The sequence below is a fragment of the Oryctolagus cuniculus genome, chromosome 15, assembly GCF_964237555.1.
Source record: "Oryctolagus cuniculus chromosome 15, mOryCun1.1, whole genome shotgun sequence".
NCBI lineage: Eukaryota > Metazoa > Chordata > Mammalia > Lagomorpha > Leporidae > Oryctolagus > Oryctolagus cuniculus.
The window spans coordinates 59,648,381-59,665,869 of NC_091446.1; the positions used below are offsets into that span (position 1 = coordinate 59,648,381).

At 37.3% G+C, this 17,489-nt stretch overlaps 1 protein-coding gene across 6 annotated transcripts in view; it reads right to left on the reverse strand.

Annotated features, from left to right (window-relative positions):
- The window catches only part of CTNNA3 (catenin alpha 3), a 1,675,875-nt gene that overhangs the window by 1,616,568 nt on the left and 41,818 nt on the right, over positions 1-17,489 (reverse strand). For all 6 annotated transcript variants that reach the window (XM_070057731.1, XM_070057732.1, XM_017348752.3 and 3 more), the window contains exon 2: positions 12,735-12,838. In XM_070057731.1, the coding sequence (XP_069913832.1) occupies positions 12,735-12,833 (99 nt within the window). In that variant the 5' untranslated portion in view covers positions 12,834-12,838. The remainder of the gene's footprint in view (positions 1-12,734; positions 12,839-17,489) is intronic.

The window sequence follows — 17,489 nt, forward strand, 5'->3', positions numbered from 1 at the left end:
AAATTCAGCTGTAACAGCATTAAAAAGAAGGAGCAGAATTTCAGGACAAGCCTTTGGTCAAAAGGCAAAACCGTGCTTACTACTGGCTGACAGAATGGCTGGAACAGCGATTCTTATATTGTAATCACCTGAGACCTTTAAAATTACTGTCTGGTTCTACTCCCAGAGTTCTGATTCTGATTTAACTGGTTTTGCGTGAGGCCTGGGCATCAGGATTTTTAAAAGCTCCCCAGGTGATTTTAATGTGCAGTCAGGGTTAAAAACCAGTGGGATAACGGAATCACAACAGTAGCAAGAATTTTCTGAACTGCCTACTTGGCACTCTTCCCCTAAGTGAGGTTTTTGTGTCTCTCATAAGGATTGGCCACAAAGCACTCCAACATAATTTATCTCACAGGCGGCTCTCAACTGTGTGTGGAAAATATGAGTGCAAAATATCTCCAGAAGAAAATCATCAATCTATAACAGGGACCTGCAAAGTATCCCTGGGCCAAATTTGGTCACTTGCCTATTTTTGTAAATAATAAGATTTTTTAGTACATAGGCACACCCATTTGTTTACCTATTGTCTAGGGCTGCTTTTACAGGACAAGGGCAGAGCTGTTGCAACAGAGATCCTACAGCAGTCCAAGCTCTCTGGACCTTTACAGGAAAAGTTTGCCAACCACTGTACAGAGATAAGGATTTTCAAGTTGCAACAGTTGTCTCCTGAGGCAAGCCTTGTGTCAAGCAATAGCCCAGGAAATTCTACAAAAGGTAGATTCACATATCAAGTAGTGAAAATGACCACTATCTAGACTTTTCTATCCTTTTTGGCCAGATGAACCACAATTGCTCCTATCAATCTAGCCTTTTCTAAAAGAACAGACGGATATGAGCTTATCAGTATATACCACCTGGCTGCCTATAAAATCAGTTTATAAGAAAAAGGTTATACCCCAAAGCTAAATTGGAAGTGGATTATGTGTGGGGGTCAGTCTGAATTTGTGGAGGAAAAGATGAGCTGCAATTCAAATGTAAAAAAAAAAAAAATTAACGTAAGTGGAGTGGATGTGGGTGGTTGGAGAACCCAGTATAACAGGACAGCAACACTGGAGTAAGTAGAAAGAAAATCAGAGTCTGACAAGACAAAATGCTTAGGAAGCAAGCTGAGAAGAGGTAAAGCATGAGTAGCTGCTGACATCTGTCCACAGCTCATCTCAAAACCACCAGCTTCTGGTCCTGGGGGCATCTTCATATCCTTGCCACACACGCTCCCACTGGACTTGCACTCGTTTAATCAATTAGCTACCAGTTTTACTTATTTTAATTTAAGGAGTAGCTTCATTTTTCTCAACTATTTGTTTCTGAAGGAATACTACAGCTGAACAACCTTCCCATGGGAGCAGTTTTCTGGCAGTAAAAGAATATAGACATTGAAGAATTTACTTTATTAGAATCAACTCAGCTATACAAAATCACCTTAATCTTTAAAACATTATTGAGTTAGAATTAAGTTTATTTTTTCATCTTACCATAAATATAACATCATTGCACTTATTATACTTTGAGCTTATATGTATTTAAGACATTTAATTTGCTAACCTTTGGGGTTACTTGTTGAGATTACAGTCAAACTCCAATACTTGCTCATAGAATACTCTGTAGTGGCACACTATATGTGTGTAAATTTATCTCCAAGATTTTCTTGAAACCTTTAAGATTAATTCTGACATGTCTATTGATAGAACAATCAGCAAGGGTACAAAAAAAGCTTGGAAATAAAACCAAAGGAGCTTAAGTGGCATTATAATCATTTGAAATGATCTCTAAAAATGATGAAGAAAAAACAATTACGAACAGACAAAACTTGAATTATTTTCTGAAACAAAGAAAATTATATTACAGTAAGCTAAGAAGCCAAAGGGGGTGGACATGTCCTCTCCCTGCTACCCATAAGCCAATTAGATCTAGCTGCAGAACAGTGGGCATCTAGGAATGTATTTGCATAAATGAGTTACATATAAGTGCTCACATTCTTCCTTTTTTATTTGCTCAAGGAGAGGAAAAGGAATTTTGTTGAGGGGAGGATGTGGCAGAGGTTCTTCATAGCAGCCAAGAAGGAAAGGAACATGGAGTTTGGAGGAGTTTTCCTAAGAATTTTGCATAACTCTAGATACAAACATTGTTTCATTGGGCCCCAGGGGCAGAGTGAAGCATGCAGTTGGAAAACCCAACATTCTCTCCTCTTCGGTAGGAGCCTAGCATTATTATATCACCTTGAGAAATTGTCACAGGTATATAGGGCATGGATACTTTGACATGTCTATTTCTAATCTCACAAGGGACACCACTGTCAGTCACCAACCACCACCAACAATATGAAGCCAAACTAAACAGAAAACATGACAGACTAGATCGGCAGCACATGTGGTTTATAACTAACAGATTCTAAAATTTGGAGAGGTGGGGAAGAGCAGGAAAGAAGCTATGCAGGAAAATTCCAGTTCTAGCAAAAACAAGTAAGGGCAATTACAGGAATCCTGGATTGCTGCTGTTAATGGAACTTTCCTTGAATTTACTAAGTGGGTAGGAAGCCAAGAAGACAGACTACATAAGGAAGATAAGCATCTGGCCTACTTGGTTGGTGCTCCAGAGAGAGAACTAGAAACAAGAAGCCCCACAGAAGCTGGAGTATAATTTTGATAATAGAACATGGTTCAGAAACAGGAAGAAGTGTTAAAATCCTGGTAACTAGGTAATCTTGATGTCCCTAACAGCAGGATTTTGTGGATCCAATCTTGAAAACTTCATTATTGCCATTTTTGACTCTATTTCTTCTTCTGTGTATTTCAGCTTTGCACCTGACAAAGTGACTTGATAGCAGCTGGAGACTTAGCTAAAGGAAACTCTTAAAAGTGGGCAATGGGAAGTAATAGTTGCTGGGGCTGTTCACAAATATTTCCATTCTCCTCTGGGCACATGGCAGGATTATACATTGAACGTCCACTATGACCACATGATTTACTTTGACAAAAGCAACATGAGTGGAACCAACATAAATCACACCCAGGTGGTCATGTTAGGGGTCCTTGCATAATTCATCATGTTCTCTTTCCCCTGTTGCAATGACAATAGAAGTACATGTTAAGATGGATATTGGGGCCAGCACCACGGCTCAACAGGCTAATCCTCCACCTAGCAGCGCCGGCACACGGCGTTCTAGTCCCGGTCGGGGCGCCAGATTCTGTCCTGGTTGCCCCTCTTCCAGGCCAGCTCTCTGCTGTGGCCAGGGAGTGCAGTGGAGGATGGCCCAAGCACTTGGGCCCTGCACCCCATGGGAGACCAGGAGAAGCACCTGGCTCCTGCCTTCGGATCAGCGCGGTGTGCTGGCCGCAGCGCGCCAGCCGCGGCGGCCATTGGAGGGTGAACCAACGGCAAAGGAAGACCTTTCTCTCTGTCTCTCTCTCTCACTATCCACTCTGCCTGTCAAAAAAAAAAGATGGATACTGGGGCTGGCACTATGGCACAGCAGGTTAAAGCCCCAGCCTGCAGCACCAGCATCCCAAATGGACACCGGTTCAAGTCCGGGCTGCTCCACTTCCGATCCAGCTCCCTGCTAATGCACCTGGGAGAGCAGTGAAGAATGGCCCAAGTGCTCAAATGCATAAAATAAATTTTTTTAAAAACGGATTCTACACTATCCTACATTCCTCAGTGCCTGTTCTGAGCAGATACTCCAGACAGCACATATTGGACTTGTAACTTGAATAGCAAGTGAATTTTTATTAAACCCTGGAAATTTGGGGGTTGTCTTCTCATCATAACATAACCTTGCTTATTCTGACTGATACAGAGTTGGAAGATATTAACTTGACCCAATGAGTATTATCAGATTTTTCAAAACTATTCCCCAGAGAACTCCTAGAAAAGAGGTGGAAGCCATTATGAGAAGTAAAAGGCAGTAGCTAGCATTGCGGCACAGTGTGTTAAACCACTACTTGCAATGCCTGCATTCCATGTTGGAATGCCAGTTTGAGACCTGGCTGCTCTGCTCCCTTTCAATTTCCCACTACTGTGCATGAGAAAATTTCAGATGGTGGCTTCAGTATTTGGGGAGACCTGGACAGAGTTCTGGACTCCTGGCTGCAGCCTGGCCCAGCACCAGTTGTTACAACCATTTGGGGAATGAAAATATAGATGGAAGATATTCTTCCCTTTTCTCTCTCTCTCCGTCACTCTGCCTTCCAAATAAATAAATAAATCTTTAAAAAGAAGAGGAAGCAGAAGAGGGGAAAGAGCCAAAGGGTCCTACAAGAGTTAGGAGAGCCAGAGAAATTGTGTTTATTATGGTTTGTCAAACTCATATGTACCTTTTGAAAATGTGGGATATATTAACATCAGAAGATTCACTTGAATTTTTTGCCCCCCAAAATACTCTAAGAGATAACTCATTTTAAGGAAATTGTTATATTTATTTTAAGGGATATTAAGTCAATTCCTTTAAGTGAACTCCAACATGAATCTGACACATAGCAAATTACATTCTGTGGCAAGTAAAATTATAAGCAATTCCTTTATGTAATGACTGTAGCATGATCTAGCAGTTTACAACCTCTTCAGAGAATATACAACATAGAGATGTAAATTCTTTAAGCACAATTCTGCATAAATAGATTCTGCACTGCACTGCCAAACTTGGATCTTGAAAGTGATAAAGTGCAGATGCCTACAGTTGCAATCATAAAAATGTAATTGCTGAGAAAAAAAATTATTTCTGATCCATTGGAGGAATTTATTACAGAGGGATGCAACTGTGTAAGTTATCATGCAGAGAAAATGAAAGTGAATGATTGAAATATATCCCAGGCTGAACATTCCTGCAAAATGACCTGGTGATTTACCTGTACCTGAGAGAAAAAGATTAAAGATAAATCAGGTTAGTTGGGAAAGACTGTGCAAACTATTAAAAGAGCAGAATAAAGATTTATGAATAAATAAATAAATGAATTTAGAAATTAGAATGACATGATAGCATCTATGACCAATTACTCTAAAAATTAAAATGTAATTTTGAGTTAATTATATACAGAGGTGGTAAGTAATTTCCGTGACACCTTGAAAGCAAAGGAATATAACATGAAGATAAATAATGCAGAATGTAAGAATTTTCTTGATGATGCTACTAAATTGATAACTTTATTTGATGGTAGTATAAACTTAAAGATCATAAAATCCTTTTTTAAATTTTATTACTTATTTATTTGAAAGGCAGGGTTACAGAGAAAGAGGGAGAGAGAGAGAGAAAGATCTTCCATCTGCAGGTTCACTCCCCAAAATGCTGGACCAGTCTGAAGCCAGAAGTTTCATTTGGGTTTCCTGCAAGGGCAGCAGGGGTCCAAGCACTTGTGCCATCTTCTTGTGCTTTTTCTAGGGCATTAGCAGAGAGCTGGATGAAAGTAGAGCAGCAGCCGGTGCCACAGCTCAATAGGCTAATCCTCCACCTAGCGGCGCCAGCACACCGGGTTCTAGTCCCGGTCGGGGTGCCGGATTCTGTCCCGGTTGCCCCTCTTCCAGGCCAGCTCTCTGCTGTGGCCAGGGAGTGCAGTGGAGGATGGCCCAAGTCCTTGGGCCCTGCACCCCATGGGAGACCAGGAGAAGCACCTGGCTCCTGCTTTCGGATCAGCATGGTGCGCCGGCCACAGCACACTGGCCACGGCGGCCATTGGAGGGTGAACCAACAGCAAAGGAAGACCTTTCTCTCTGTCTCTCTCTCTCACTGTCCACTCTGCCTGTAAAAAAAAATCCAAAAAAAAAAGTAGAACAGCGCCAGGACTCGAACCAGAGCATATATGAGATATTGGCATTGTAAGCAGCAGCTTTACCTGCTACATCACCCCAAGATCACAAGCCTCTATATGGAAACAGAGACTATATCCTATACCTATACTTAAAACAAACCATGTAGCTACTCTTTGGAATGTGTTTATTGAGGGGCATTGTGGCATAGCAGGTAAAGCTGCTGCCTGCAGTGCTGGCATCCCATATGGGCACCATTCAAGACCTGGCTGCTCCACTTCCAATACAGCTCTTTGCTATGGCCTGGGAGAGCAGTAGAGAATGGCCCAAGTCCTTGGGCCCCTGCACCCACATGGGAGACCAGGAAGAGGCTCCTGGCACCCTGAACGGCACAGCTCTGGCCATTGCGGCCATCTGGGGAGTGAACCAGCGAATGGAAGACCCCTCTCTCTGTCTCTCCTTTTCTCTCTATGTAACTGTGACTTTCAAGTAAAATAAAGGAAAGAAAGAAGGGAGGGAGGGAAGGAGGGAAGGAGGGAAAAAATTTGGCCATTTGCTAACATGTATGAACTTAATTCAAATAATTCAAACACAGAACGATGAATATCTTATGGTCTCACTTCATATGTGAAATTTTAAGAAGTCAAACTCATAGAAGCAGAAAGTAAACTAGTGGTTTCCAGGGACTGCAGGTGTAGAGGAAACAAGGAGATGTTAGCCAAAGGTTGCAAACCATTCAGTGATAAGACAAATCTATTATCTATGGATCTAACTATACTATGGTGACTATGGTAAATAATACTGTATTGCTTACTTATATTTAATAAGAGAGTGAATCTTAAGTGTCTTCAACACACACACACACAATGGCAGCTATGAGTGGTGATGGATGTGCAAATCTGACTATGGCAATCATTACACAATGTGTGTGTGTGTGTATCAGATCATCACATTGTATACATACCTTGAATCTATACAATTTTATTTGATGATTAAATAGTGAAATAACAAACAATACTCTGAGAGAAAAAAGAATGTGTAAACGATTTAACATGTCATAATAAAAAAATGTAGTTTAATGGGATCATTTACTTGTGTTGACAGGTCATCCATGATCAAAATGCAGTTACAAGAAGGCTGAACATCAAATCCAAAAGGTCAGTTAGCTTAAAATAATAACTCTTTTGACTTTGAAATGTACCACTTTTTGAAAATCAAGAAGTCATCCAAAAACTTTGTTTTCCTAAAATTCTGCTTCCTGAAAAAGTCCAGGTACACAGTGTAGATATTCTACAAATGTTTAATTTTTTAATTTAATGTGACTTGAACATTCTTAATATCTAAAAACCATTTTTGTATCTTTTTTGTATCCATGATATTGATTAAGTGGTATACACCAAATCAGGTTTAAGAAATAAATAAATATTATCAAAAATATTGACAACAATCTAGAGGAAAATAAAATTGGCATTAGATTAATATGTAACTGTCTATGGCCACATCACCTTGAACATGCCTGATCTCGTCTGATCTCAGAAGCTAAGCAGGGTCAGGCCTGGTAAGTACTTGGATAGGAGATTAGCATGTAACTGAGAACTGTGTGGCATCTAATTGGCAGACTTCCCGTTTCCTGACTCATCTACTTGCTGATCATGAAAAGTCTGAATCTGGGCACTACATCAAAAGTTCAGATTAGCATAATCACACTTTTTTAAAGAGCTACATTTCTTTCCAATCAATTAAATTGTTTCAGGTCATTTTCATTCTTTCAACTTACTAGAGGGACTCAATAAATGTAATAAATGTTTATAGGTAGCTATAATAACTTTAGACCATATAAGGAAACATATACAAAATGTCACCAGTATACCCTTTAATGTGAATTTATGTAGAATACTTTCTACTGACTGCTATAGCAATGCCTTGTCTAAGCAAATCATATGGGGCCAGTATGATAGTGAAGCTGCCTCTTGTACACGGCCATCACATATGAGAGCATTGGCCCAAGTCCCTGCTACTTCACTTCTGATCCAGCTGCCTGTTAATGTGCCTGGGAAGAGGCTGATCATGGCTCAAGCACTTAAGTTCCTGCCAGCCAGCAGGAGACCTGACTAGATTTCCTGACTCCTGTCTTCAGCCTTTCCAAGTCCTGGCTATTGCAGTTATTTGAAGAGTAAACTAGCAGATGGAAGACCTCTTTATGTCTCACTCTGTCTCTCTCTCTCTGTCACCATGCCCTTAAAATAAATACATAGTTTAGGGGGAAAAAAGCATCTATTAGTTTCAGTTGGAATGCAAAAAGCATTTAAAAGCAGTTTCTCCACAACATTCTCTGTTCATAAGTAATATGTCAATAATTTTTGTGATTATCAAGTATTTTTTTTCAATTTTTACTTGTTTTCATTTTATATGAAATGCACAAAGACAGAGGTAGACAGAAAATTCCATCTACTGGTTTACTTCTCAAATATCTCCAACAGCTACAGGTGGGCCAGGCCTAAGCCAGGATCCTAGAACTCAATCTGAGTGTCCCACACGAGTGACAGACACCCAAGTATGAGAGCCATCATCTGTTGCCTCTTAGAGTGTGCATTAGCAGGAAGCACGAATCAGAAGCAAAGCTAAGACTTGAATCCAGGCACTCTGACATGGAATGCAGGCATCCTAAATCGAGCCAACTACTGTACCAAACACACTATAACAAGCAAGTCTTTGTCAATGACCAACTCCAGTGATTTATTATTATGGAACAAATGAGGCTTGTGCAGTAGCATTAATGAGCCTGTCTTGATCAGCCATCTCCAAAGTGGGCATAATTTCCCTATGCCCACTCCCTACAATTGCATAGGAATAAAATCTCAATCAGTTATAAGAACTCACTTAAAATTTTCCCCAAAAAACTTAGTGATATATATATATTAAGAACTAAGAACTAACTGCTATTTAAAAAGCTATAAAGCATTCAAGAGAAAAACCTACCGAGAGTTGCCTGAGGAGTGGCCAAACAGAGCTATTAATCTTATCTACTAGGTCTATTTGACTTGGGTCCCTAATGGGCACATAGGGTCTGCTTCATTTTAGCCATATGGAGCAACCTTGAGCAATCCTTTGTTATTTATAGATTCATACCTTATCTAGTCCCAGAAATGTCCTTCTTTAAATTAATTAATAGTTTTCTTGTCAGTAGCTTCTTTTCAGAGACAATACACTCCCTGTCTTTAAAGATGTTTTCGACCAATCACATTCTAAAGAAAATAATGTCTAATCTGTGAAAAAGGTGTTCCAGCTTACCTAAAGTCTGCCTTTTAGGGCCAAGCCAATCTATGTTCATTGATTAAGATAAATTAAAAATTAATAGTCATAGAATTATAAATTCTGACTAGAATTTGACTCCTTTGGAATACTTCCCAAGACTTATTAAAAATCATTAGGCTTATGTTTCCTGGATCTGAGTCACTCAAATTCTGCACTGAATAAACCTCATGATAACCTTTTTGTACAGCCTCTTTCTTCCTATTTTTACACTTAGTAACCAGTCCAAGGGAAATAATCCAAATTTGTGAAAAAAATGTATACACAAAGATGGCTGTGTAACAGTATTTATAATAGTAAATCGATAGAAACAACCCAAATGTGCAAAAGTAAGATGCAACTTTAAAAACCCTGGTACAGCCTCATGATATATAACTAAACAACAACTATATTAAGTTGTACCTACAAGGAATGGTAAATTATTAAAATATCATTTTAAACAGGCAGGATAAAATCTACATATACAGTACTATCTCCACCTTGGTTACATATATCTTATTTACATATATATAAATATATATATATCCTTATATAAATTATCTAAATTTTAACATTATGAAGCACAAGAAGATAATAAAAATCACCCATATTCTCATTATACTAGAAGTAAATTCATGAAAACACCAGTGTTTGAATCTTGTTGATAAAATCATGAACTTTTTTTATTCTCTTTTTATTTTTTTTGCTGGTTTTTTTGGCTCATCCAATTTTTACAGTGAACTTTATCAGAAAAATAATGAAACTTTTTGTTTGGTTTTAACATGAAACCATTCAACAGGTAGTTGCACGGGAACTTTTTTTTATACTATTTTTTATTTTTTAAAAAAAGTTAACAGACATAAAAATTCTCCATGTTTACTATGTACTATATGATATCTTGTTATTACATGGTTACATTGTGCAATGTCTAATCTGAATAATACATCTTTTTTGAAATTTAACATTTCTTACAGTGAAAACATCCAAAAACTGATAGGTTTTTGAATGGTGAAATATGCAGTACATTAACAATATCTATAGTCACTCTACTGTGCAATAGACCCCCAGAACTTCTTACTCTTACCTAGCTATAACCTAGTACCATCAATCAATTTCTCCTGACTTCTGCTTATCCTCTTCCCTCCCTAGACTTTGGTAACTATCATCATATTAACTTTTATGTGACACATATTTTTTAGACTACACATAGGAGTGAAATCATGTGATATTTGTCCTGTGCTTGGCTTTTTTCACTTAATAACTTCCATTAATGTTATTGCAAGTGAAAAGATTTTATCTTTTTTATGGCAAAGTAAATATTCCATAGTGTATATGTACCATATTTTCTTTATCCATTTTACATAGTGTATGGATACTTAGGTTATTTCTTGGTTACTGTGAATAGTGCTACAATAAAGGTGGGAGTACAGATGTCTCTTCAATAGAGTGACTTCATTTCTCTTGGAGATAGATAGACAGATACACACACACACACACACACACACACCCAGGAGTGGGACTCCTAAATCATATGGTAGTTCTACTTTGAGTGTTTTATGAAACTTACATCTGTGTTTCACAATGCTTGTACTAATATACATTCCTATCAAGAGTGCACAAGAGTTCCCTTGTCTCCACATCCTCACCAACACTTGTCATCTTCTTTTTATATTAGCCAATCTTTATGGAGTAGGCGATATTGTGTTTTTCATTTATATTTCCCTTATATTTGTAATGTTTAGCATTTTTTCATGTACCTGTTGGCCATATGTATATCTTCCTTTGAGAAATGTCTATTTAGATCTACTGACCATTTTTAATTGGATTGTTTGTGTTGCTATTGAATTGGAGTACTTTATATATTCTAGGTATTATTAACCCCTTGTCTTATGTATAGCTTATAATTAATTTATAGCTTACAAATAATTATAAATAACCCTAAACCTAACCACAACCCAATCTGTAGGTTGTCTCTTTACTCTGTTGATTATTTCCTTTGCTGTGCAGAAGCCATTTAATTTGACAAAATCCCACACATCTATAGCTAACTGATCATTGACAAACATGCTAAGAACATTATTAGAAAAAGGATATTTTCAATAAATGGTACCTGGAAAAATTTATATCCACATGCAGAAGAGCAAAACTAGACCCATATTTCTTACCATGTACAAAAATCAATTCAAAGTAGATTAAAGGCCTAAATGTAAAACCTCAAACTTTAACACTACTAGAAGGAAACAAAGGGAGAACACCACAGGAAATTGGAATGTGCAACAATTGTCTGGCTCAGAATGTACAAGCACAGGAAACAAAAAAAACAAGGACTAACAGGGAATTTAATGGAGTCTCAATAATAATCTAATACTAATTTCATACCAGATATTAGTGCTATTAAGACTGTCGAATGATTAAGCTATCATCAGTGAGGCACATGTTTTGAATTGTCTTTCTAGTAGCAGATATTGACTCCATATGCTAAGTAAATAAACGTACAAAATCTATTCTCAGAGCTACTCCTGTCCCTGCCATCTGTCCCAAAGATGATAAGCAGAACATTTTTAAATAATCAGAAGTAAGGTCAATGTAATTTCTCACCAAGTAACCCCTAAATATTTGAGTTATTCAAAAAGGAACTTAAGAAACATGACAACACATAGATCTAAAGGAAAGTTTCCTTACAAATTTTGGGTTAAGGACAAAAAATTTAAATCTATACGCTAATGTAAGTCCTTTTAAGCACTAATTTAAGAAAATCCAATATATAAAACCTGGACTTACCTAATAAATCAGAGGATCGATATACATATTTTCAAAGGACTGTTTATGAAATTTTCTCATAGAATTCTTTTAAAGAGCTGCTTTTCTCATACATTTTAGTATTTTTAAAATAGTTTCCAATTTGACAAATGTGGCACCATGTGCTTTTGGGCAAGTCACTGAAATTGTCTAGACCTCAGTTTCCTCAAATATATAAAAGGGCTTAAATACAGCTGGCTGCCTCATTCAGTTTTCATAACTATAAAACAAGATAATTTATATAAAAGTATTATAAAATTATAATACCTTTTATTACTGCTGGTGCTATTAAAAAGTATCTGGGGCTGGCGCCACGGCTCACTAAGCTAATCCTCTGCCTTGCGGCACCAGCACACCCGGTTCTAGTCCCGGTCGGGGTGCCGGATTCTGTCCCGGTTGCCCCTCTTCCAGGCCAGCTCTCTGCTGTGGCCAGGGAGTGCAGTGGAGGATGGCCCAAGTCCTTGGGCCCTGCACCCCATGGGAGACCAGGAGAAGTACCTGGCTCCTGCCATCAGATCAGCGCGGTGCACCAGCCGCAGCGCACTGGCCGCGGCGGCCATTGGAGGGTGAACCAACGGCAAAGGAAGACCTTTCTCTCTGTCTCTCTCTCTCTCACTGTCCACTCTGCCTGTCAAAAAATAAAAAATAAAAATAAATAAATAAATAAAAAGTATCTGGGAAAACTCAGAATTTTATTATTATCACTAACTTCATACATTTTTACATTTAAAATATTGACTTTCAAATAAACAACAATTTCAGGTGATATATTTATATATAAAAATTGAATCTTCCCTTGGTTCATTATCCATAATCACCATATTTCTCAGTCCTTCTGTGCATCATTATTTCCATGATTTTAATACCTGAATTATGAGAGGCTCCAGCAGCTTTTCTACAGTGAAAGTTTGGACCTGCAGATCCTGAGGGTCGATACTCAGTGTGATTGGTGTTTCAGTCGACATGTTTCCTGTGCACAAACACACACCAAAAAGGGCTTATTGTAAAGAAAATACTTTCTAAAGAACATCCATGAAAATCACAGAGTAAGTAAAACTTATATTAGGTGCTCCTGGTATCAGCTGTACTCCTCAGAGGACCAGAGTGTCAAAACTTGAGATTTGACAGCAGACAAACAAGACATTCTCCAACCTTTCTGTGTCTGGCTTTAAGTCCTCTAACAAATTATGCTAGTAAGTTAATAACTAAATTAATAATTCATCCCAGCTTGGTTTGCATTTTATCAATAGTCTTAAGTGAAAAGAATAGCCAATTTGTTGGGATGTCTTACAACATACAAGTCCTGGATTTCAATGAAATCATAGTACTGAAATGGTCCATGCCCATATGTTTTCCCATTCTTGTTAATGATGATTTAGAAAAGCCAGACAGAATTTTGGAAGACATGTGATATGTCCCTACTTGCTTGGGAAACTACTTATTTGAGGGTTTTAATAGTAGAAGAAGATGAGAGGCAATTTGCTTTTGTATACACAAAAGAAACTAATAGAAATTGGCTAACACTAACCGATAGAATAAATAAAGGGGAGAGTGATCCAACATGGGAAGTGAGATACTCAGCAGACTCATAGAATGGCAGATGTCCTAAATAGCACTCTGGCCTCAGAATCAGCCCTAAAGGCACTCGGATCTGGCTGAAAAGCCCATGAGAGTATTTCAGGCATGGAAAGCCAAGACACTCTGGCAAAAAGATCTCTGTGAGTGAGATCCCAGTGGAAAGAACAGGTCTTCAAAGAGGGAGGTGCCTTTCTCTGAAGGGAGGAGAGAACCTCCACTTTGACTATGACCTTGTCTAAACAAGATAAGAGTCGGAGAACTCAAGGGGCTTCCATAGCCTTGGAAACTCATGACTGGTGCATAGGGAGATTACTGATGCCATAAACAGGAGTGTCAATTTGTAAAGTCAACAACAGGAGTCACTGTGCACTTACTCCTCATGTAGGATCTCTGTCCTTAATGTGCTGTACACTGAGGCTTAATGCTATAACGAGTACTCGAACAGTATATTTCACTTTGTGTTTCTATGGGGGTGCAAACTGTTGAAATCTTTACTTAACGTACACTAAACTGATCTTCTGTTAAAAAAAAAAAAAAAGAAAGAAACTATCAATTCCCAACTTGACTCTCACTGGGATTAAACATGACAATAGGTCTGATCTGATTTCATCATCATTTAAAAAAAAATCATCTATTATTTTTCACTTTATGTTTCTGTGTGGGAACAAACTGTTGAAATCCTTACTTAAGGTATACTAAGCTGATCTTCTGTATATTAAGATAATCGAAAATGAATCTTGATGTGAATGGAAGGGGAGAGGGAGTGGGAAAGGGGAGGGTGGTGGGTGGGAGGGACGGTATGGGGGGGAAAGCCATTGTAACCCATGAGACGTACTTTGGAAATTTATATTCATTAAATAAAAGATAAAAAAAAAAAGTATACATTATAATATACAAGGTTATATGTAAAGTATATTATAAATTATAATATAAACATAATATATAACTATTAAAAATATATTAATTATAATATAAAACTATATGTAGTATAATGTAAAATGTAATTTAAAATATATAATATAAAAAGAGAAAAAAAACAAGAAGGCACTGTTTTTTAAGAAAAAATAGAAAAAAGAATTTTAAGTCATCCTTTAAGGTATTAATGTTATCCTTAATCAATTCAGTGAGATTTTTTCCTAAGAATGTACACATCAAATTATCATAATATCAAGTGATATGTGGCATATCATTACAAATTCAGTTTAACATTCAAATAAATGTATCTGTCATAAAGACTAATATCCAAATCACTAGACCTCCAAATCTGTATTAACTTGGTCATAGCCAATAATCACCCACAAAGTATTCACTGAGTCGGGATAGGGGAATGCAGAGGGAGTGAGAGGAAGAAACATATCTCTCCTGTATACAATATAACCCATTTAAAACAAACAGAGAAAATATATATAGTCTATAAAAACCTTCCTTCATAACTTTTACCTATTTTCTTTAATAGTTTCTATTTTTGCAGGCTAGGAGGGCATAAAAATATGCCCTTAGAAAATATTATGATATTCCCTATGTTACCCATGGAACTATAGAAAAACAAAAAGAAAATATTATGTTCACCTCAGTTTTTCTATTTATTGTTTTAAATACAAAGGCAGAAATATTTTCTTTTTAATTAACTAGTTGGTTGACTGGCTGAATGGGTGGATGAATATATATTTTCATGGTATCTCTCTCATCCAGAATTAATCCTTCCAACTCTCCTCTCAATATCAATAATTGTAGGAGAGGAATGTTCTCTTTCCTACATTCTGTCTACAACTCCTAGGGGATATATCAGGTTAGATTCCTAGGGAATCTCAGGTTAGGAGCCTATCTTCCATCCAAACTCCCTCTCCTGAAAGTATACCTTATGAAGGATGCCTCCTCCAACTGTTTTCACCACCCTATCCCTGGTCTAGCTCCATAAAATTACATTTTTGCTAGTCAACCTCTCCCACTCTACTGGATCCTCATCCTGACTCCATAAAAGTGCTATTGCTTATATTCAAAGATAATTATGGTCTATGTGCATATGCATAAGTGAAAAAATTAGTGCTTCACCAAGGCCAAGGCCTTTCCACAATGCACCTAGTACACACAGAAAGACAAAAGCATCATACAGCTAAAAATGATTCTCCTTGGCTCTTATCTTGATGTACTCAAATTCTCAGATTAATTACATTATTTATTTTTAAAAGCAAATAATGTAGAGTCCAGAAGTTTACTGCTCTTCAGATATTATACCACATGATGGCATTCACAATTCTCTCAATGCAAAAATTGAAAATTTGAAGTGTTCTTGAAAATAACAAGAATCTGCCAAAAGGCCATCCCCAGTGACTTAACATAGAAATTTGTACATAATTAAAATAGTGATCTCAAATATACTTATAAAACATTTCATTCTTTCATGTTCCTTTGCAAAGCTTGACACTAAAAAAAAAGTAATTATGCTGAAAGTCTATAGAAAACCAATTGTGACAAGTCCAATAATTTAGAAAAGCATGTAAGTACAACTATATACTCCAAGGAATTCTATACTATTAAAAACATGAATGCACACTAATATTCACTTCATGTACAATATAAAAACACTTTCTAGTCAACATAGAAAATTATAATGAGCAATTTTAAGTGGGTTTTAAAAAGGACAATTGATGCATTGACTGTCCAAGGCCTAACTGCAGCCATGTTTTCCAATAGCTATCATACATTATTTATTCCTCTACTAATAACTACAGTAAAAATTAAGGGCTTATATAAAAGCCATCAGAACTGTTAACTGCAGAGATAGATTGCATTTTCTGAAATGTAGCACATCTCTAGATAGTTCTCTTATTGAATATAAACCAAATGACCTGTTCAGCTCTCCCTTCCTCCCTTCAAGGCTGTTGAATCTGAACACATCCTTGTTTTTAGTCTATGCTTACCTCCATCACACTCACTTTTTAAATGTGTCTACAATTCTTTTACTCTCCAAAAGTCATTTAAAGAAAAACAAATTATTCAAATTGTATTAAGTGAAAAGATTTTGTCAAACTTTGTTTTATGTCTGTCAAATTGTTAAGAACAGGGGCCAGGGCCACAGTGTAGCGGGTAAAGCCACCACCTACAGTGCTGTAACTTTGCCTTTCAAATAATTAAATCTTTAAAAAATTGTTACTAACAACAAATACTACTATAGTTTTAATGAACTGTGATCATTTTAAAATTTACCATACATGAATGAAATCAACATCTTTTCATTTTGATTACAGCTTATAGCCCTTGCCTACATTTCTGCGGAACTATGGTCTTTTTTTAAAAAAGATTTACTTATTTATTTGCAAGGCAGAGCTATAGAGAGGCAGAGGCAGAGAGCAAGAGAGAGGTCTTCCATCTGCTGGTTCACTTCCCACATGGCCACAACAGCTGGAGCTGTGCCAATCCGAAGCCAGGAACCAGAAGCTTCTTCCAGGTCTCTGATGTGGGTGCAAGGGCCCAAGACTTGGGGGCCATCTTCCACTGCTATCCCAGGCCAGAGCAGAGAGCTGGATCAGAAGTGGAGCAGCCGGTACTCGAACCAGCACCCATATGGGATGCTGGCACTGCTGCCAGCGGCTTCACCCACCACACCACAGCATCAGCACCAAACTATGGTCTTTTTACTTTTTACTTGAACATTAAGCCCTCAACTGTAATATAAGTTAAAAGTGTTATCTCAAAAATTAAAATAATTTTAAAGAATTTTTAAAATAAATGCATTCTAATTAACAAAAACTAAAAATACATTTTTTTAATTTCATTTCAAGTAAAAATTTGAATAACTATTATTTTCATGTATCAGTACACCAAGTCACAATTTATCCCGCTGCTATCTAGCCTCTCTCCTTTCCTAGTAGTGTTTACCTTCTAAAAGTAGAAACATGGTCTCCTTTATAAGCTAGTCAACTGAAACATATGCTTCAAGAAACACTCCCAACAGTACTGTCAAATAGCTGAGTTCAAATGTACCTTTGGAACTGAAATGTTTGGTTTGTTTTCTGTTTGGGTTTGTTTCTCAATCATTCCAC